The 23,309-nt window shown below is 36.2% G+C and overlaps 1 protein-coding gene across 4 annotated transcripts in view; it reads right to left on the reverse strand.

Moving 5' to 3' along the window:
* Nucleotides 1-12,480, reverse strand: part of LOC104604649 (ubiquitin carboxyl-terminal hydrolase 9-like) — a 38,585-nt gene extending 26,105 nt beyond the window's left edge. For 2 of the 4 annotated variants that reach the window (XM_088896180.1, XM_010269083.3), the window contains exons 1-4: nucleotides 12,130-12,433; nucleotides 11,772-11,944; nucleotides 7,174-7,419; nucleotides 4,047-4,194 (exon numbers count right to left, since the gene is read on the reverse strand). In XM_088896180.1, the coding sequence (XP_088752306.1) occupies nucleotides 4,047-4,194; nucleotides 7,174-7,419; nucleotides 11,772-11,923 (546 nt within the window). In that variant the 5' untranslated portion in view covers nucleotides 11,924-11,944; nucleotides 12,130-12,433. Of the gene's footprint in view, nucleotides 1-4,046; nucleotides 4,195-7,173; nucleotides 7,420-11,771 lie in introns of all 4 variants that reach the window. The other 2 variants (XM_010269084.3, XM_010269082.3) reach the window with 1 other exon arrangement.
* Nucleotides 12,481-23,309: the final 10,829 nt, after the last annotated feature.

Genomic DNA, 23,309 nt, shown 5'->3' on the forward strand with positions numbered 1-23,309 from the left:
GGGACGATTATATCTCCCGACCGATTGTCCATTAAATTCCCTCTGTCATCTCCAACATTCATAATGCCACACATGAAGGGGTTCAGAAGACATTACGCTGCGTCCGCACCGATTTCCATTGGCAGGGTATGCGGACTTCGATTCGGGATTTCATCCAGAACTGCTCAATGTGTCAACAACAAAAATGGGAAAACTTGCACCCGGCGGGCCTTCTCCAGCCTCTTTCACTTCCAACACAGATCTGGGCTGATATCTCCATGGACTTCATTGAGGGCCTGCCCAAGGTCGGTGGGAAATCAGTCTTATTCGTGGTGGTGGATCGCTTCTCCAAGTATGCTCATTTCATTCCCTTATCCCACCCGTATAGCGCGGCTTCGGTTGCCCACGTCTTCACACATTTTCCGCTTGCATGGGCTACCCGAATCCATCATCAGTGACAAGGACCCGATTTTTACTAGCACCTTCTGGAAGGAGCTATTTCGATTGCAGGGTACAACCCTAGCCTTTTCATCCGCCTACCATCCACAGATGGACGAGCAAACGGAGGTCGTAAACCGTACCATAGAGATGTACCTCCGCTGTTTTGTGGGAGACCAACCACGGCGTTGGGTGGATTGCCTTCCATGGGCCGAATACTACTACAACACGGCCTATCACTCCTCTCTTGGCATGACTCCATTCCGGGTTGTCTATGGTCGGGAACCCCCCGCCTATTGTCCTACGAACCTAGTTCGACACGGCTGGAAGAAGTCGATCGTAGTCTACAAGATTGCGATGCCCTCCTGGCCGAAGTCACTCTCCGCTTACAGCAGGCTCAGATACGCATGAAGAATGTCTACGATCAGCGCCACAGAGAATTAACTTTCGAGCCCGGACAGTTCGTGTGGTTGAAGCTCCAACCCTATCGGCAGCACTCTCTCAAAAGCAGATCTCCCCCTAAACTAGCCCCCAAGTTTTACGGGCCCTTCAAGGTATTACGGCAAATCGGGAAAGTTGCATATCAGCTTGAGCTACCAAAGCACAACAAACTCCATGATACCTTCCATGTGTCCTTGCTCAAGCCATTCACCGGAACTCCTCCTAAGGAGGTACCTTCCCTTCCACCCTTAAGAACGGCAGACCCATTCCACAACCTCGGGCTCTGGTTCGATCCCGCATCAATCGGGGTACTCTCGAAGTCCTAGTGGAATGGGACCACCTACCATCAGCTGAGGCCACCTGAATCCCCTGGACTGTTCTGCAAGAAGCCTACCCAGATCTCAAGCTTGGGGACAAGCTCGTCGCCCAGAAGGGTGTAATGTTGTGGATGCATTCGTGGGGAGGACGTACAGCCGCCAACAGCAACAGTGAGGAGGGGCCCACAAGGCAGCAGCTTATCTTATCAGCTCTCAGCTTATCTTATTCTTATTTTATCCTTAGTAGTCTTCCCACACCTCTTGGTCGAATTCTACTGGGAGTCTTCCCACACCTCTTGTAATCTCCTATTTAAGGAGCTGCAAAATGAGAATAAAGCATTCAGTTTTCAATCAAGAAAGAGTTTAGGAGAGTTAGGGTGATCTCTTGAACAAATCACCCTTAGATCACCACGATAGGGTCTGCACGCAAAGGGAGGAGCAAGGGGAAGCTAGAGGTTCTCCCCGTGGACCGAATGGGATTCTATCGGGTTTGAATGGGGGTATAATATGTCGAATGGGATTCTAGGTTTTATGGATTCAGATCCGAAAATGCATTTCAGATCCTTTTTTCAGACTCAAACCCAAACATGGGTGGAATCTGAAAAGCAACATTTTCAGACTTAAGAGGCCTGAAAGTGTTAACACCACCTAAAACAGAGAAAAAAAGAAAGATACTAGTAAAGTCTCTCAACTTACTCCTATTTGACTCATATAGTTATTAGCTATGATTTTTTGAGCATTAAAAGCACAACTATATTTATTCTAATGATTCCTTGAAGGTCTAATAATTAATTCCATGTTTCTAAAATATTTCCTAATTTTTTAGATTTTCCAAATATCTTGGCAAAATTAATGAAGTATCGCCAAAATTTCTTCTTTACATGGCGAGAAATCTGTCGATATCAAAATTGAAAACCATGGTCATTCCTTTTCAAGGGACTCAGTTCAAAGCAACTCAAAAAATTAGAGTAATGTGATTGGGAAAGAAATAGAGATTGAAAGTTTCATGTGCTTGAATTGGTGATTGCTTAAAATATTTTAGATGTTGCTATGCTTATGTATTTTAATGTGAGCTAATAGGCTTTTTAAAACTTATTTTAAAATTTAAGTATGTATTTTTAATTAATACTAGTTGGGGCCCATGTGATGCATGAGTTTTGTTTAACAAAATTGAAGCCAAAGGAACCTGACATTTCCAATTGGGCCAAGCCGGTTCAAATCCAACCCAAGCATTCTTCTTAGATTACAAATCGTTATATAAACTCTATTAAATGGAATTTTATTTAATAAATTTTAAGTAATTTAAATAGAACTTAAATGAAATTTATTTGTTATTAATTATAATTTAATTAATAATGTTTACCAATTATTTTTAGATAAAATTATATTAGCTTTAATATTTAAATTAAAAATTATTCTTATAAATATTTATTTGCTTCTTATTATTTTCAAAACAAAATAAAAAGGAGCTTTGTTAAGCAAAATTAAAGTCCGTAGCATTCCCAATTGTGCCAAACTGGTCTAAGTCCAATCAAAACATTAATTTTGGGTAATATATTGTAAGATAAAGTTTTATTATTTTTTTAATATAACTTTTTAGTAACAAAACTAAGTTTAAATTTATTAATTTTTGTTGGTTTTATTAGTTAGATTATTGGTATTTATTATCCTAAATTGGTTATTAATCTACAAATATTTGAATGAACTATCGTTCTTAGTTTAATAATAATACTATTAACTAAATATTTAGCTAACATTATATATTTATTTATTACTAATATATACTTTATTATGGTACCCATACTTAACAGTTAACACAGGTTCCATATATGGACCCGCATGCTATTTGGGTTGTGCAAAAATGGGTCATCAATGACCTGTATAAATCATCTTCTTTACCCACATAGTTAAACTGTTAAAATGGTTTTCTTACAACCTGAATAGCCATAACAACTCCAACACCTCCACTCCTATGGATCTTTCCACTCTCCAAGTCATGCTTGTTGCGAGGACGATTTTTGTACCTCCCAAGTAAGCCCATCCAATTACGAATCAACCACCATAATATGTCTCTGATCTCCCCCAACGACATATGCAAAACCTCAAAGTCATGCCTGTTCCATGCCTCCTTATACCTCCCCTATCACCTTTCACCCCCTTACCTCCATCTATTGGACAAGCCGGCTACCCCTCTATCATGACCACCTTGCCAAAGGACCTCATAATTTCCATCTCCTCTTCGTATTTGGTGATTACCAGGCTGTATACCTCTCTTGGACTTCTATCTTTGATTAGTCTTCACTCTTCAGAGATAAAGAACACATTAGAATAGGCATCGCATGCATAGCCCATCAACCCCAGTTCCAAGAAACTTTTCACATCTTTCCACAAAAGGTTATGCTTCATTAAGATGTTCGGTTTCCCAAATGCCAAACATTAAAGGTATTAACATGCACTAGAGTTGGTGCCTTCCTTGGAGTCTAAAAGGTGTTTAAAAGCGCTCAAAAGAAGCTATGTGGAATTATGTAGAATTTAAAAAAAAAATCAAAAAAGGAGAAAAAAAGAAAGATGCCATATTATTATTTTAATTTTTTTGATTTTTTGCAAAATTCATGAATATTTTTTACATTTTTAAAAATTTTTATGCCTCGCTTCAAAGAGGCACATGCCTCACCTTGCAGCTTGGGCTTTTAGAACACTGATTATCTATATTTTGTCATAAAAATCTTGCATTAAAAAACAATAAAACAAAAAGGGCCCAAAAAGAAAGTAAATAAGTCATCATCAAATTGTTACAATTTATAATACTGATAAAAAAATGTTAGAATTTATAATGAAATCATTTTAAAAAATGAAGAAATTTGAAATTACCTTTTTACTTATCTGGATAACTGATTGCTTGTTATCTCTAGAGTCAATTAAGTTAAGACAGAGTGGGTAAACCTCAACGATAAAATTCTTGTTGTGGACAACACCTTGGGAAATCAACCTTCTGGGTATAGCTGGTCCTCCTTTGTACCTTCAAAGAAAATATAGAGGAGAAAAATAGAATGTGTGAGAAAACAATAAGCGTGATCTAGAAGCTGTGAAACATTGGAATTAGAAGCATGACTGAAGCTTAAGCAAAGCAAACAAACAAGAGAGGGACAGATGGTGTCCAACCATCTGCTTTCTATCAAACTAGGATAAAGACAATAATTGGGAGATAAGTCTCCGTTTTCATCCTTCCTTTCGGACTGCCTACATAATAGCATCATGCCAGTCACTACTTTGCAGAATGGAATAAGTAACAACTGATTGTATATTTAGACTTCACTGCATGATGCTTGAACAAACTACCAACTTTAGACTTTAAACAACAAATTACCATGTGTTGAACAACAACAATGAACAGACAATGGATCTGAAAGCCTTGTACAGATAGGGGGAAATAGTTATAAATCTCCTGGTTGAATTCTAATACTTGATAATCACCAATCCCACATCAAAGGACAACAAAGGCTTCTATAACTTGGTCGGCTAATTAACTCGTTTCAACAAAACTACTAAATCTTAAAACATAATGGGATAGAAACAATTGAGCTGTTCAGTAAGATCAATTTTAATAAAAAAGCATCGCACAATTTTCATTAAACAGTGATGAGCATAACGACTCGCAAATGAAATTGAAACCAAATGGACTATTTATTTATGAGGTGAGTAGTCTAAATTTCATTGAGTGAGGACATTTTCTTCCCTAGTAATTCATATCTAACAAACGATTTGCTCACTTCTTTTGGGTAGCAGTGTTTAAAAGCGCAAGGACCAATTTGCGCCTGAGGCGCAAGGCAAGGCGCGTGCCTTTTTAAGAAAGGCACAAAATTACAAAAGAAAAGCTAAAAAAATAGGTCAGCAAATTCCACAAAAAAAATGCCAAATTTTATTTTTAAAAAAATGCAAAAATTTTTAAAAATATTAAACATAATGTTAAAAAAATATAAACTTAAATTTTAAAATAAATTATTTTAAAAACCTATTATCTAAAATTAAATACATAAACATAACATGCAAAGTGTATTCAAATGAAAATTTAAAAATAAAAGCAAACATATAAAGCATTTTCAAGGGGCTTGGTCGCCTTTGTAGCACACCCCTCGAGGCAAGCCCAAACAAGTCTATGTTAGGGTCTGAAATTATTATTTTCTCACATAAAAAATAATGATTTTACAACTTTCATTGCCTTTTAAGAAGATATTTTATTGTAATGAATGAATGAACAACATAAGCAAATAGAGAGTTCTCGGAGCTCTGGTCTCGAGGGGCTTGGTCAGGGGTCCGGGGGCCCAGCCGTTAGACTCAAAAAAAAAGCAAAAAGCACAAAATTTTAAAAAGGCGCACACCTGGTCTGAGGCACAAAGCGCATCAGGCACACGCCTGGGCTGAGGCGCAAGGCGCATCAGGCGCACGCCTTTTGAAAGAGGTGGCCTAGGACCTGGGCGAGGCGCATACCCCAAAATGCACCTCGCCTTTGCGCCTAGGTGCGCCTTTTAAATCACTGTTGGGTAGTGATCTTCCCTATATAGAACTCTTTCCCATTAGCATGGATTTGATGCAAAACTTTAAAAATTGACAGTTTGACACAATCAGTTCTCCTTGTCCAGTGGATCTTAATAAATCACTTCATAAAACTTTTTAATCAGTAGATTATAGGCTATTTGATAACAACTGAAGTGGCTGAGCTGAACAACTTAGTGTTTTATCTGAGTAAGTAACTTAAGGAGGTTGTGAGCACCTTAAAGGCTGAAGCAGAAGTTGGCATTGAGTACTATTTTCCCAAAACACAAACCCTACGAAGAATTGCAGAACCAATCAAACTCTCTGAATACTTATTTAAGATCCTCTTTACTTCTCCTACAGACTTTTCTTTAATTTCTTCACCTTCTTAGTACGCCCATGATGTAGCACAGCAAAAAAACTTTAAAGAGAAGGAGATCTAGGTACCACTCCTAGAGGGTTTAGGCCTCACACCCAAACATAGGAACTAAGAAGCATCACACATCCACATAAAGAAACAAACTTCTGTATTTTATTCATTCTGTCTTGCTAAACAACCAATTCACCTATATTTATGACATAAAATAGCAGCTGATTGTCTTAACTAGGAATCCTACTCTTGGCTAAAGAATACTAATTTGAACTGAAAACACCTAACACTCTTCTAACATTACTATTTCTTAAACTTGATCACTAACTCAAAACACAATTTATTCTAGCTCCCAACTAGAATCTTCTCCATCATTGTGCCAAATAATAACCAAAGCCTTAGAATTGCTGGGCATTTTCTTTTTCTTGTACAAGTCATGAAGTTTACTGTATGATCCCTATCAGCACAACTCCAACCAAACCCCCTATTAACCTCGCAAACACTTTTGATACCTGGACTGTTCTTTCTGTTTTCTGATTGTTGAACATTCGTACAACATTAGGCTTCTTCTTCAAAATCATCGGACTCCTTTGATCATCATTGATTCTTTCCAACTCCAAAACTGACTTAGTGGCACATGTATAAAGTTCATGTTCAACTCTGGCATTTATGGATCTTAGCACACCTTAGTTTATGCCTCAACCTTTTAAAAACATGGATAAATTCAAAAGGATTTGTATAAATGTCCGTGTTCATGTAATATCATCCTTATATTCTTAATACATCTATTTTATCTAAAAAAACAAAAGTTCTTAAACAGTTAATACCAAAAATAGATCTATAGCAGAAGACTTTTTATCTTTTGGGTGGGGAGGTGGAAGTCTAACAAATAGAAGAAAGACAGGGCACACATTATACAGAGGCTTCCAGAATCTTTAGGAGGCAATTGTCCTGCATCCCCCAGTACTATCCAACTTAATACAAAACAAATCCTCCAGAAGTTTTTTATTATTTCCTTTTGTTAAACTCCAATTGTAAAAAGATGTCCTCGAGCATGCGATCCCATAAAGAAGGGAGAATGATAAAGACAATTACCAATCAACAAGCTTCTTCCAAACTTCTTGAGGAACCAAAACATAATCATGTCCTTCTTCCAGTGCTCTAAAAAGCTCCAAATCATCACTTTCTGTAGCATTTCCATTTTTAACAAGATGAGAATTATCTATCTGTCCTGGTCTATCTGCTGTCTTTAAAAGCCCATTTGTATGTCGAAAATTAGTGGAAGGATCATCAATTGGAAAATTGTCTTCTCCAATGTAATTCTGCCAACTCATAAACCACCTAAGAGAAAGGGAAAAAACCCATTAGTTCATATTTATAAACAGGCTATGAGTCCAGAACCCAACAAGAGTCCAATAAAAGCTAATAGCATGGAAACATAAAAATTTGTTCAAGTAGAAAGCTAAACCAAAGCATGTATATGAATTTAGCAATAACATTTGTAAGAACACCAAAGTAAAGATGAATAGGATAAGATATAGAACCATTTAGGAAAAGTGTGTATAGTTTTTTGTAGAAATAAAACACAGCAATTTAAGCTATCATAAGTGTCTAGACTTCTGCTTGATTTGCTCAACCATTATAACATTATTCAAATGTCTAAAAGTAATCAATCTTCCATTTCCAATCCATATCATTAAGTCACTTAAATAATCTCCATATTCATAAAAGTATTCCAGGCGATGATCAGTTTTATCAAAGTGCCAAGTGTCAACTACTCAGTTAAAGGCTACATGACTGCATCATTAACTAGTTGGTGTGTACCCATGACACAACTGCATAGGATGACTTAGAATCAACTAGATTGACAAACAACTAGTCCACCAAGATGATTTTAAAGTTGTATTTATTTGTATCTATCTTCTACTTTATACATGATGAGGGATAAATTATGAAATAAATGTCTAAAATGAAAGAGAAATGTAATTGTAAATGTCATCTTCTGATTAGTGGAGTACCAATACTAATATGGTTGTCAAGGCCTCTAGGCAATTCTAGGTGACAATAATGGAGCATCTAGTTGCTTAGTCGCCTAGATAAGTACCTAGGCAGTAGAATTTTACAATGGAAAAGTACCAAGTTAGCTCTTTTAATTTATATGCCAATAAGCATGCACATAAACTGAACTAATAGCATTGTGCTTTACTAATGACATTAGTTGTCCTCTCAAAACATTGCAAACCATTGTATCCAAAAGAAATTACCATTTTCAAATCAATTAATTTTAAGAATTCTAGCACAACACCATAGCAAAGCATTTTATAGAACAAATGCGAGTCAAGAAAAAAAAATATATATTACAAATAACGAAAAGGGAAAAGAATGAGGGACAGAGCCCTCCTTCCACTTAAAGCTGTTGGATCCTTGTGTTTTAATGGTACAATTCTTAAACAAAACACAAATAAAATGTGAAACATTTGACAGGATGTATTGACACAAATGATAATAATATGTAGCCATAGTAATAATATTACAAATTTACAATAAGGTTAGCTGTGTTGGAAACTTCCTAAGTAGACATGATAACTAGGAACCTAAGAAAAATGAATACAATTATACATTTACTATCTCTTTAAATAATCAATAAAATTTTCATTGTTACTGGTAAAAAAAGAGCCTAACTTAGGTAGTTATCATATTACTTTGTAGGTGATTTGCGTTGAAGCTGATGAATTTTATAGTAGTTTCAAATATATCACTTAATAGTTGTTTAAAATTTCATGTCAGTTGTGCATATAATGGCAAAAAAATAAAAAAACAGCAAATTGAGCCTGTCTACAGGGTTATTACTAAATAGGCATCACATAAATAGCACAACCAATGTATGACACTGGACAAGCAGTAATGACCATGTAGTTACCTTTATTAGATGACAATTACCTCTACAACTTTGCTAGAGATGGTCGAGGGAGGGATAATCATCAAATGAATTTGTACTTTTGCAGGCACCCTGAGAAGCTAGTCCCAGGAGGCCATTATTGTTGCATAGTTGTCAAGGCCCACGGCTTGCCTCGCCCAACCATGCGATTTACATATAACCTCTTCAAAGTTTATAATGTTTTTTATATGTTTATATCTTGATAGACACAATACACCATATCATTCTTTTTATTTCTTTCGTAAAATAATATGTTTTTTTATTAGTTTCTATTTTTGTTAGAGTTCTGAATTAATGATAGATATTTTTTTTTATTTCTTTCACAATACACTGTTATCAGTGTTTCTTCAGACAAAAAGAAGAGGGGCTCCAACCCTTCTTCCTCTTCCTTTTCTGGAACTAAAATACCTTTGTCTCCATCAATTTTGAGGTTCTTTTTGTGCTTTCTTTTTTCTAAGACAAGAACAGGGGCTCCATCCCTTCTTTTACTTCTATTTCTATGACAAAAAAGGGGGCTTGGCCCCTTGTTGTATTGTCCTTTTCTGAGACATTAAGCAACACCCAGGCAAGTGCCTAGGTGACTAAGTGCTCCCCTGTTGCATAGGTTCGCCTTGGGGCACCAGTTCAGGACTCCACCCCTTCCTTTCATTTCAAATTGTTCAATTGCTTTCCTCACCACCCTCTCCCCACCCAAGAAGAATAGCCCCAATGTCTACCCCACCTCCACCTGCCTACCCACTAAGTGGGTGTTTGGCACCGGTTCGTTTTACGACCATTCCATTTCTGCTGATGTGTCATGCACACCACATCAGCAAATAAACGGAATCGGCAAGAAAATCACATTTGGCAAGGGTGTTTCTCAAAAAAAAAAAAAAAAACAAACGTTTCTGTAATGATTAGCTTTGGAATTCTGGAAAGGAGGGGTTTCTTGAAACGTCAAATTGACATTTCTTGAATCACCTGGGTGATCCTGAATCACCCTGGTGACATGGCACATTGAAATTTGAAAAAGCTGACTACTTTTTTACTTTTGAGATGTCACACAGTTGTCATTATAAATATATTATAATATTAAGCCAAATCATTTTAAACACCCAGTCAGCCTGCATCCCTTTTTTTGCATTTTCAAAAGAACAAGTGAAACAAATCACTTATGAATTGGGGCCCACTTGTGAAATGGAACGCTCTGATGCCAAACACCTACTAAATGTTTAATGTTCATAGTTAATAGGCAACAACCAGTTTGGGAATTTGTTTTAGGATATCTAGAAGTTTAGCGGGGGCCCACAATCTGTCTTGGACCTTGGGTTATTTAAACCATCTCATCTCACTTAGGCTATTTATTATCAAAACTTGTCCAAAAGTCCATTTTGGTTTATTTTGTAAGGTATGGCTGACCCAATCTTTGGAGTCTATCTACTTCTAGTAGAGAACTTGATTATGAAATAAGAGTTTGAAATTTTAATTGAATTATTGTGAGTCACATTCTCTTACCTTTTCTTCTCTTTGTTCCATATGGTTGCAAGGTTTCTTCTTATCTCTCTCTCTCTCCATCACACAAACTTCTTTACAATGTTATAGAGGAAAACAAAAAAAAGACGAGTAGAGAGCATAGAGTGGAAAATTATGGAGAGAAAGAAGAGAGAAAAGGAATGGATTAGATGTTTCACAGGTAAGAGATGGCTCTTTTATATTTTTTTATATATGAAGATTAAATGATCTATTACCTATCTTTAATGTTTTGCATATCAAAACAGAACACACATTGTTTGGTTTGGGTAGAGGTCATCTTGTGATACAATATTTGTCATTTATTTTTTAATAATTATATGAAAATATTTTATTTTGATCCTTCCTATGCATGCCTAATGAAATGAACCATACCGAAATGGATACCAGATTCCCTTGTCGAATTTTCATTCAAACTGATTTTTTTAGAACCACCAGATATCAAATTGAATTTGGTTATGGGGTAATATGTTGTTAAATTGAATTTTGAATTCGATTCAATCTGTTGCAGCCCGACATTGTGGATAAATAATAGTACCATAATTTATATACTAGTTTCTTTGTATTATTATTTTTTCAATTTGTTAGGGCTCGATCAACACACAAGTCAATGCATACTGACTTGAACTGTTGAAGGCTTCAAAACTTGAACCTACGAGCAAGGAAGGACCTGGAGATTCTTCTTCTTTTCCTGGGATATAACAACACTCTCATTTCTCATCCCCTATAATTGTTGGGGCACCCAGGTAATGCCATATAAGAACATTCTGAAATGGTCTAAGCAGCAGATTTCCATTATCATCATCTAAGCTTTATCGCAACTATATGGGGTCAGCAACATGAATCCTGCTTCGCCATTCCGTTCTGTTTAGTGTCATATCCATTGCATTTAACACCATGACGCGTCAGTTCCGGGAAAGCCGTAGCATATCCCACCCATTTCTCACGCCACATTCGGGCTAAGGTGTAGGGCTTTTCCCCTAAGGTAGGAATATGTTAATTGTCACATGGATTAAATAATGATTTAAACAAGCAAAAATGCCGGGAATAAGGAAAATATTATCACCAACTTAAGGTAATCTGAACGAACTATATATTGCTTCATCACATATCAATTCAGAATTGAGCGATGCAGTAGCAACGAACAAAGGCAATGCTAATGCAATAAAATGTCTCAAGCAAAGCATATGACCTTATAACAATTAAAATTAAAAATAAAAATCCAGGACTTGTGCTGAGATCGTACCTGTTGGAAAGAATATAATATAAGTTCCCTTCTTTCAAATTAGATTCTGCTGCTTCAGTTAGTTGCCTTATAATCCGCCTTTCTTCCTCCGGTGTACACGGCAAGCAGCTAGCCTCATTGTCCATCAGGAAAGATGAATCGGGAATCGTCATGATCGATCTAAAAGCGGTTTACTTTTTCCCGATCAAATTTTGAAAAGAAAAAAAATCAACATGCACACAATAGATTTAAAATTTGTCCGTGTACTGAAATCTCCGATCCCCAATCTGGGGCCAAATCTACTTAGAAACCCTTAAAAATAAATCCATAAATAAAAACAAGAAGTGTGGATAAAGGAACTTCAAAAGTCGATCCTTACTCCTGCCTAATTGGACGATTAGACGAACCCCTAATGTAAGAATTCGATGAATGAGTGGGTTGGGAGAAAACAGCTTTAAGAAAGTCGAAATTGAATTCAAATAACAGATGTATCTCTTATTCCTCTTTCCCCATTTCTTGGACTCGGATGGAGGGTATCGTGGAAGGAGGAGGCATAGATTGCAGAAGGTCTCGATCTCGCGGATATTCGAGAAGACAAAGAAAAGAGAAAACAGAAAAGACGAGAGAAATCCTACTTCTTCTCTCCGTCTTTTCAACTCTCCCTCTCTACACTCGGGTCACGCACACCCGCCGTCACGCGGAGTCTTGAATGGGTGAAGCTCGAAAATACGAACACAAACGGACAAACAAACAAGTAAATAGGTGAATAGGTGAAGCGATATTTTCCTTCTTTCTTTTTTTCTTTTTCCTACTCTCATCGGAAGATATTCTTAATATACGGCGGCGATGTGTTGTGGGATATTATGGGGCGTAGATTTGATTTCCCCACAAACGCCCTACATACACATACAGTTGTAGATCGTAGGTGAAAGATTTTTTAATATACTAGTTGTTTAAAATTCACTTTTAGCATTTCTCTTAAACTATCATAATTTTTCAAAATGTTTAAAACCCATGTCACTAATTTGATATTAAACAGACTAATGGGTGTTAATATATTACCATTTCAACCTTCATAAAAAAATATAAAATATATATAAAATAAATTAATGGGTGTTAATATATTATCATTTTAATATTTAGACGTGAAATAAAAGGAAAAAGTTCAAAAAATATTTCAAATATAAAATACATAAAAACATAGAAATTACAAAAAAATATAAAAATTATAAAAATTATAAACAAAATAAAAAATTATTTTTAAATTATAGAAACTATAGAAATTGAAAAACAAAATCGAAAAATAAAAATTGTAGAAAAAACACCAAAAATTATAGAAAAACACAGAAATTACAAATAAATAACAAAAAATACAAGAAAATTTATAAATTGTAGAAAATAGAAAATGTAAAAAAACATTAGAAATTATAACAAAACACTAAAAATGTAAGAAAATTGAAAACTGAGAAAACCATTTTCCTCTAACTCGCCATTCAAAGGTAATTTGATCATGAAAATTGTTATTTATAACATGGACACCTTTGTTAAGAAACATTAAGGATGCACTAAGGAAGATGAATTTTGGAAAATAAAAACTTAGGCTGCGTTTGGATGCAATGCAAATTTCGGTTCAGTACAAATATGTATTCCGGATTGGATTTGTGAGTATTTGGATACATGGTTAAAAAACACCTAAAATCGAAGTAAAATTGTAAATATGTCAGTATTTACATCGATTTTGGGGTGAAAAACTACTTCGATAAAAACGGCACTCGAAGTCGATCGAGGGATATAGGCGAAGGGTTTACCCTCATCATCCACTAGAACTAACGACTATTTTTCCATTATCAGTGTAAGCATTCATCTGATATCTGAGCATCAAGTCGATGACCACTTCTATGCAACGAAGATCTATTCAAGTGTTCGAGCATCCGAGCATCTGAGATCCGAGTGTCCGTCGTCAGAGATTTGAGGTATAAGAAACGAAGATCTGAGCATCAAGTCATCGGTGAGGTTTCTTGAAATACCATCTTCTTCTTCTTTCTACTAATCGCCCGAAACCCCAAAACTTCACTGTTCATTGTCCCTGTCCTCCTGACAGCAGCGGCAGAGGAGTTCGCCGCTGCAACTCACTGAATAACTTCCGCCCATATCCCCATCTTTTTTCCTTTTTCAATTCTAGCCGTCATCGATGGCGCCTCTCCTCGTCCTCTTTCTTCTCTGTTATACTCTCCCCCAACATTCCCTGCTAGAAGCCGACCCCCCTGTCCAAGTCTTCTTCGTCGATTGAACAGAATCATCAAGTAAATGTTGCAGTCCCTAGTCATCACTATTGAATAGAAAACAATCCGGGAGGGAGATTACTAGAACCTCTGTTGCAACATCTGCATTAAGGCCTACAGCCGCCTACATCCGATTCAGGTTTTTCCCATTGAAGACAAGTTCTTAGTGACTGAAATCTTTGACCCCCATGTTTTATCGATCATTTCCAGGCCGACATCCAAGTTCTCAGGTCGATCATTTGTTTAATGGCGAGAGTGGTTGGAACACCATTGGGTAGCAAGACACAGTTGTATTTGTACTGATGAGAATGCCAAACATCCACAAAAATTGCATTGCTATTTGCATCTTTCATAACAAATGAATTGAGTGCAAAGTGGGTGTGTAAATCTTGAACCACTTTGCACTCACATGACCCAGACATTTTTGCTTTGCACTTTACAAATTTGCATTTGCATCCCTTTCAAAAGCGGCCTTGGTGATATGGTGAGTTTTAAACATTTTGAAAAGTTATGGTGAGTTTAAGAGAAAGGTTAAAAACTCATAGTGAGTTTTAGACAATTTTCCTTTTTATATTCGATAGACATTTCTTTTACTTTTTAATTTCCACCTTGACTAGGCTCGAATCACCCACGTGCCCGGTGTTGTTGCACATCTACCCACCACACATTACAGCTGTTATTCATGGGGAGATATTCTCAATACACAGTAGTGGTGCTCTAGATAGGTAAGTGGCAACAACTAGTGGGTAGCAGATTCTGAATGACCGGGATGGGTATTTTTTGTTTCAAAAACATATTATGGGTGCTGATAGGGTGCAAACGCACTATATCATAATCCTATTCGAATCTGAATCCATCCAATTTTGTTGTTTGGATATTTCTGATTTTTTTTTGTTCAGATTGGAAATACGATTCCTTTAAAATCAGATCAAATTCAGATTAAAAAGAATACGATCCAACATATTATTGTAATTTGATTTTTTTATTATGTTGTTTTGTGAAAAAGATGTATATACTCCCATTTTGTTTAAATATACATGACAAAAATGGTTGAAAAAATGCTTGTATTTTTTTGGTCGTAAAGACTTTTTTACATGTTAATAATTAAATGGGATCATATTAGATTTAAATATCCGACATCCTTAGTAAATTCGAATTCAAAACAATCATTGTGAGATCCATCGGATCATCAGAGTGGATAAGATATAGGATTTACATTATCATATTTAATTCAAATATGCCCCATTTTGAATCAGATCTCACTTTGTTGTTGTATAGTATGCAAATTTATGTGTTGAATTTAATAATATTTTGAAAATTATGTGGAGGATATTTGATAATTTATGTTTTTTTTTATAGGTTCGACTATGATACGGAAAAGATATGATATCCGAAAAAACATCTTACCAATCAACTGGAATCACAAACGTGGTAGTGAACCATGTGTTATTTATTAAAATTCATGGGTGGGTTTTGATTGGTCAAAACTCTTTCTACTCGCATCATAGATTTTCCCTTTTTTTTACACTAATAATTAAGCACATGCATTGCATGTGATAAATTTTTCTTCATATTAATTACTTGAATTTTAAATATGTCATAGTTAAGATAAAATTGAAAATCAACAAAAGTAACAATATGATTAAAACTAAACTTAAATATTTATTATTCAATTATGACATCATGGGTTTCTTTGAAAAGTTGGATCGTTGACCTACCATCTAGATAAGAAAACAGTTTTGCTTTTGGATTAGTTTTAAATTCGAGAAAATTATAGTCAGAACTAATTGTGTAGTTAAAATTATGTTACAAATTGGTCCATATGTTAGACAGTGTATGCCCTTAGCTCTAATCGAAATAATGTATCTTATGACATTTAATGTAAATGAATAAAATACATATTTGATTCATGTTATTATGGTGTGTTTCTGTGTAATACCCTTAAACTGTACACATATGAGACTCGTGTTAGTTTAGAATGTTCATAGTCGTTTGATAGATCTAGGGAGATTTATCCTAATAAGGCTGACACTGATGTACTGTTAAGTTGATTGGGGTAGCCTGTCTCAGCTGCCAGGGTGACACTCGAGGTACATGTAGTGAATGTTTACATGAAACCCTGAATCAGACCATAATTCCAGTATTGCTCTGGACCTTGGTGATTAGTGGGCAAAACTGGAATGTTACACTTGACCCCTAGACTCGATTATGATACTGCACTAGGTGTCGGATCGGGCTGTCTTTGATATGTCAATCAGTGAGATCCTTAGAGGGGGTAAAAAACTTGGGTATGTTGGGATAGTCCGAGAATTCATTTGAGTGAGTGATCATAGTGACAGGATCAGCCAATTTATCGGACAAAGGTAATGATCGGGGATGCACTCTCTCTGATGGAAACTAAAGCTGCTGGCAGCCGATTTCAATTGTTGAAATTTGTTTATGCAAAATATATTTATATATAGATATACATATATGTTACGGTTTCAAAATGTTTGCAAAAGATTTTAATTCCCGGGATCCATGTGAGTAGAGAGTGCAACACTGTTCCTTGCAGTCGAGGGAGAGGTCATCTCTTGTCGGATAGTGTTTGATCATTATGGACTGAGAAGTTAAGTGTAAGACCATTGAGGGTAATACCTGATAAGCTAATCTTGCATCTGCCCACAGTCCCTGGGTTTTTATAAGGTGGTTTGGCCCAGGGACCATTTAGTGTAAGTGTTGGGCTCATTAAGAGTTCATGGTGACGGGCTCAGGGGTTCATTGTCCATTACAATGAATTCGGACATGCCTTGTAACAAATGCTAGGCTTAGCCCATGTGGTTGATGTGTAGATCAATGTTTGGGTCCCACGCCATACAAAGAAGCTCAACTGGGTAGCAATTTGGGAGGTTAATGAGCACATAAACTTATTGAGCCTAAAGCTCATTTCGAACTGGTCTAATTTGATTAGTTAAAGAGAGGGGCGGATTTGGGATTGGATCAGCATATATGATAGGGAGTTATCTGTATCCACTCAGAGAGTCTAGATCTAAATACAGATTTGGATCTGAAAACTCCTAATAAGATTAGGAGGGTTGATCTAATCTGTAGATAAGATAAGGGTTTATCATTACCTCTTAAAGAGAACTCTTGATCCACTTGATCCAAATACAGATTTGGATTAGTAAACTTCTAATGAGATTAGGAGCTCTCTTTAAGGCTATAAAAGAAAGAGGGGGCGAACCATTCTATACACACATCAAATCAGATTTCAGATCACAGAAAGAGAGAAGACAGCTACAGTAAGACTGCGCCATCTTCTGCTCTTGCGCCCTTCTCCTGCTGCCACCATTGTCAGTTCGATCTCCATTCTTGTAGGAGCGATCAAGAAAGGTTCTTGATATCAATCTTTGGAGAAAGATTGATCTGAAGTTGTGCTCACAGCCTCCATCGAGTTCTTGCTGAAGGATTTAGTTCTTGGGAATAACACAGTTGATTCTGCTCCACCCTATACTGTGTCATCTTCAGTGGGAGCAGTCTTTGGAGATTTCTTTGGGCATGAACACTTTCATTGGGAGTTACTGCTACTCTGTATCAGGTATATCCCTCTCCTACCTTTGGTTTCAGATTTGGTCCAGTTTAGGTTCAAGATTAATCATTAAAATGCAAATTTTAAAAAACAGAGAATGTGATTCCCACATGAGAGAGAAATTTTTGAAATTTTGCCCTACCTATCTGCAGGGTTCGGCTATCCATATGATGGATCTTTCATCCATTCACCATAAACCAACAAAACTCTAACAACTGGCTCTACATTTCAATAAAAACCCTTGCCATGTCATCAGAGGCTTATGTGGTTGTTGCCAACATAGAACTCTTAATCCATGTTGGACACACCAAAAAGCTTATACATAAATTATCCTTTAATTTTGGGTGATTGGAAAATAAACAAAAATGGTTTTTACTCTCTCTCTCTCTCTCTCTCTCTCTCTGTCTTTCTCAATCTCCCTTACACTCTTACTCACAGTCATCTTTATCTGCTCAATGATTATGTAAAATAAAAATGGTTTTTGGTTTCTACATTTACATTTTTTATACCAATTTCTCTCATTCTCTCTCTACCTATTGTTCTCTCTCACTCTTTCTCATTCTTTTTCCTAGTCGATCACTCATTTTCTCTTAATTTCTATTGTTCTTCCTCAGTTTCTCTCCCTACTCCCTCTTTCATTTTTTTTTATTTTCTTACACACCTATATGGTATTACTCGGATCATATAAAAGAACATGAGACCAACTTGGTATAGTTCAAAAATCATTACACCATTTTGATAAAAATTCACATGAAACTCTTGGCTGTGAAATTTAGAAAAATTGGAGTATGATAGAGATTGAGGGAGAAGAAGATATTGACTGAGAGGGAGAGTGAGGGAGAAGAATGAGAAAGATTGAGGGAGAACAATAGAGAGAAAGGTTTTGATTTGGCTATAGACTAAAGTTGAGAGCGGGAGATCGAGAGATGACTATGAGAGTGAGAGAGAAGGAAGGGAGATCGAAAGACAGAGAGAGTAAGAGAGAAAATGAAAACCTATTTTCGGTATAGGTTTTTTGTTGTGTTCAACATGAGCTAAGGGTCTCATGTTGGCAACAACCACATAAGCCTCCTATGACATGGCAGGGGTTTTAGGTTGTGTTTGGTTTGAAGGAAAAAGTAAGGAAAGGTAGGGAAACCTATACAAGATTTATAAAGGTTTCCCTACATTTCCCTTCCTTTTCTTACCTTTTCCTTCAAACCAAACATAGCCTTATAATTTAAAATGTATAGCCGGTTGTCAGAGTTTTGTTGGTTTTGGGACCAACCTACAACCTAATTTTAAATGTACAACTGACTTTGACTATAAATTTCCCTTTAAATTATATATTTCATTTACATTATATAATTTTTTTTTACTTATCACACTTAATTTTTGTTTGTCTATACCATTTGACTAAAACCACTAACCCATCATCTAAAAATAAAAATTGTTTGATCTCTATGATGACATTAAATTTTGTATTGCATTTCCATCATTGATAAAATTATTTCTTATGTATAAAATTTATTTTTGTTCAATATAATGAATGCACAATATTAGAGATGTACCTAATATTTTATTTTTTATAAATATATAACATTAGATATGTGCCCAAAATTTTCTCTATATATATTTTTTTAATTTTTGTGATTCTTTGTATTTTCTATTATTAAAAAAATTATTATTTGACTATGACATCATTTGATTTCTAGGTAGATTTTGAATTTCACATTCCATTTTCATCATTAACAAAAATACTTATTATATTTCATAGCTATTTATTTTAATTTTTATTACTTAATTATAGCATTATTTATTAACTCATTTGACCCCAAATGGTCGAATTGCTTGCCCACCACCGGGAGGGAAGAAAATGGTTTTGTTTTAAAATTACTTTTTAAAATTTATTTTTATACTATTAAAATTAATATTGTGTATTTAATTACAAGAATTTAATGATAAGAAAAATATATCTTAAATATATGATTTAATGAAAGAGAATAGGAAAATAGTTTTATTTCCAATTGGTTTTAAATTTTATATTCCATTTCCATCATTAATAAAAACATTTCTTATTTATCATACTTATTATTTTTTAATTTTATTATTTAATCATGGCAACATGGATTAATCCATTTGGCCAAAATGATTTAATTCCTTACCACCACCTAGATGAAAACACTATTTTTGTTAGGTAGGTTTTAAATGTATAAGCTTTTACGTTATTGGAATTATTAATTTATTAAGTATGAATTTAATTAATAGAACTTAATGATGAGGAAAAACAAAAATTACTTAAATATATGACTCAATGGACATGAATGCAAGTTATTAATTTAAATGTTGGATTTAATGAGAGAGAATTGAATGCATTGAATATCTTTAAATTACCACTTTTCAACTCATTTAATATCAAGAACAGATTACCCTCTATGCCCTCATTTTTTATCAATAAATTTAAATATAGAGGGGGTAAATTTTGTCCTTAGAAAAGTATAGAAATATTCTTAAGGCCATTTGTGCTTTTTAAAGTAGTATAGATGTTTCAGTTAAATAGTTGGAAATTTTGATGTATTTTCCTACTATTTTGTTTGTTTATTACATGGGCTTTGTTATGTGAAATTGAAAATGAAGGAGCCCATGACATTCCCAATTAAGTTAAGTCGGTCCAAGTCCGTCTCAAGCATTATCATACCTAATACCCAACTGAACTTTTGTCTTTAAAAAAAAAAATCCAATAGCAATTTTCAGGTGTTTTAAAGGAAATTTATAGGTGGACTTCCTCTCCTCTTTGTCTATTTCAGCTTCTTATAAATAAGAAAGTTGTATGTCCTTTGCCTATTGGTCCTAAAATAACAAAGTTATCTTTTAACTATTGTTTTTATTAAAAACTATTATGTGTGTTTGTGCACATGCTTGTTGGGTTTATGCCTGGCTAAGGTCACTAAAGTTGCATGTGTATAGTTGAGTTTGGCTTAGTTTAGGGTAGGGTCAAGCTAGGTTAGGCCGGGCTAAAGCTACCTAAAGGCTAACTCCAAACACAACATGAAAAATAAAAAAGCCTAGGATTTTGGACCCATTATAAAAATTGGACTCAAGGCATGAGTTCTAATTGGCTTGAGGTCAAGCCTGATCTTTCCAACCCAAGCTTAGCTTAGACTAAAAATCAACGTACTCGGGTTGAGTCCAAGCTAGGGTTGATGTTGGATTGGCCAATTGGGCTCAAGTGGGCCTATTAGGCTCAATACACTAAAAAAGTTGCATGAACCTATTTATATTTGTCATCACTAGTTTAAAGCTTTAAATAGGTTTTTTGCTATACATATGCAGGCCCTATCTCATGCTATGTGGAAAATCTGAAATTGGATCACAACAAGTGCAAAGAGCCCTAAGATATTCTCATTTCAACAGTTTTGGTTAAGCTAGTCCAAGTTCAGCCCAAGTTTCTTTAATGGAATCAAAATGAATTTTAAAAATTAATAAAGGTTCATTAATGTTTATTTTTATATCATTTTAATGGATCCTCTGTTTTATAAGAGCAGTTTTTTTTTTTTATAACGGTAATAATGGGGATACATGTATAACATTTTTTGACAGTTGAACCTTGAAATTTATTAAGACAAAACAAATGTTTAATACTATAAACGGGTTGAATAATGGAAGACTTGTGTGTGTAAGGCTTTGAAAAAAAATACGTCTTAACAACCTATATTAGTTGTCTTCTTCAGCTTGACTTTTAAAAATGGTTTTTATGCCCTGATTTACTAAAACAACTCAAAAAGCCTGTCATTTCAATTAGCATTTGGCAAACTAGATTAGAGCTTGAAAAAAATGAGAACTTTTTTTATATCACTCAAGACATGTAAGTTGGTCAACTGTTAAATTGACCATGATTCTCGTGTTCATTACCGCTATATTGGGTCCCACGATAATCGGAGATTTCAAAGAGTATGAGTTGCTCGGGTAACTAATACCATCCTATAAGGTGAGTAAGCAATTAACCCACGCACCAATAACGCTCTTCCTCCAATCTCTCTCCTTATTTGGATAACTTGTGATGGAGGGATACTTGGCGGGCCTCAGATCGCATCACGTGACATCGGCCAGATCAAATATTGCCCGCACATCATTAGCTGCTTTCAACCACTCTTAAGGCAAGGTCAACTATAAAAGAGGCTACTCATCTCAAGATAAGTATGTATATTCAGAATCCCAAAAGAATCATTCTTGGCTATTAAGGACTAAACTCTAAGCCCTCGTTCTTACCTGGTCTGACCCCTCTTAAGCACTTGGCTAACTTGACCGTCAGAGTCTCTGCGCCTAGGATAACTCCCGGGGCCTCTAACGTGTACTTTTCTCTTGTTTACAGATCGGACCTATCAGCCTCGAACACCAATGAAATCTCCTTGTTGCCCTCGGCCTCATATTTGGGAGCAACATTTGGCACCATCTGTGGGAACATTTTCAAGAATTTCTTTTAAAAATAACTTAACTTAATCAATCAAGTTTCCAACATGGCTAGTAAGTAAGACCAAATTCATAGCACTTAGAACCTAGTCATGATGGACCAATTCAAACTAGTCCTTGACAAGTTGGACAACCTAGCCTAGAGGTTGGATGAAGTAGGGCATCCAACAGGAGGACACCCACAGGGTGGCCACCCCGTCTAAAGCCAAGGGCAATACAGTGGACGATCCACCCAGGCACCACTAGGCCAATGCCTAATTAGCTAAGGGAAGGCCGACCCCTTAACGTCCAATAGTAGCAGCCGACGGGCTAGCAAGCCCCCATCGAAGACCTCTTGGCTCCCCAGCCGAAGAGACAAATCAGTGGGGTCCCACGACAACCACATGGACCATGATCGCCATCATCTCCATGCGGAGAGCAACTGGGACGATGGCGGGCACTCTAGCCACTACAGTCCTCCTTTGAGGGCTGGAGGATGATGCTACGCCTCTCCCCTACCAGTATTTGATCTTTGTGATCTCCAATGATTGCCAAGCTCGCAAGGCTCATGATATTCCTGCATCTAAGCACTCCAGGAATCGGGCTAACCCGTCACACGTGAAAGAGAACCTGGATGAGGTTCAAGCCCCCATCGATCGATGTCTTGATGACCTTCAGGCACAGATAGGCGCCATCCAAGATTAGAGCCCTCATGCTCCTCTATGGTTACTCTGATGCCCTAATGTATCAATCCTTTCAAGCCACCTTCAAGGGAGCATCACGTAGATGGTTCTTCGTGCTCCCCTTGGTCCATCTCCTCCTGGGACCAATTTGTAGATCTCTTCCTCTCTCACTTCATCAGCAACTGACGGTGCCAAAGGGTCGTCGTTTCCCTAATGTTCAACAAGCATAAGCACGGGAAAAGCCTTCGTGTGTACATGGGCCAATTCAATTGGGAAGAGCTTGAAGTAAGGGATCTTGACCCCTTGTTTCTATGCATGTGGTCATCAACGGCCTCCGGCCCAGACCTCTCAGCTAGTCCATCTCCAAGACTCCGCCTAGGAATAAGGCCATGTTTTTGAAAAAGGCACAAAAATACATCGCCGCCAAGGCACCTCTAGGAACCAGAAGCCGGGCCTAGCCGAGGGGCCCCCGATAAGAAGATGAAGGAAAGGGATGGCTACAACCATGGCAACACCAACAAAGACAATGAGAAAAAGCCTTTTTTTCAACAAATATACACCACTGAACTCCACCTGAACACATATACTAATGCAAGTA

This window comes from Nelumbo nucifera, chromosome 1, assembly GCF_055504915.1.
Source record: "Nelumbo nucifera cultivar China Antique chromosome 1, China Antique-T2T, whole genome shotgun sequence".
NCBI lineage: Eukaryota > Viridiplantae > Streptophyta > Magnoliopsida > Proteales > Nelumbonaceae > Nelumbo > Nelumbo nucifera.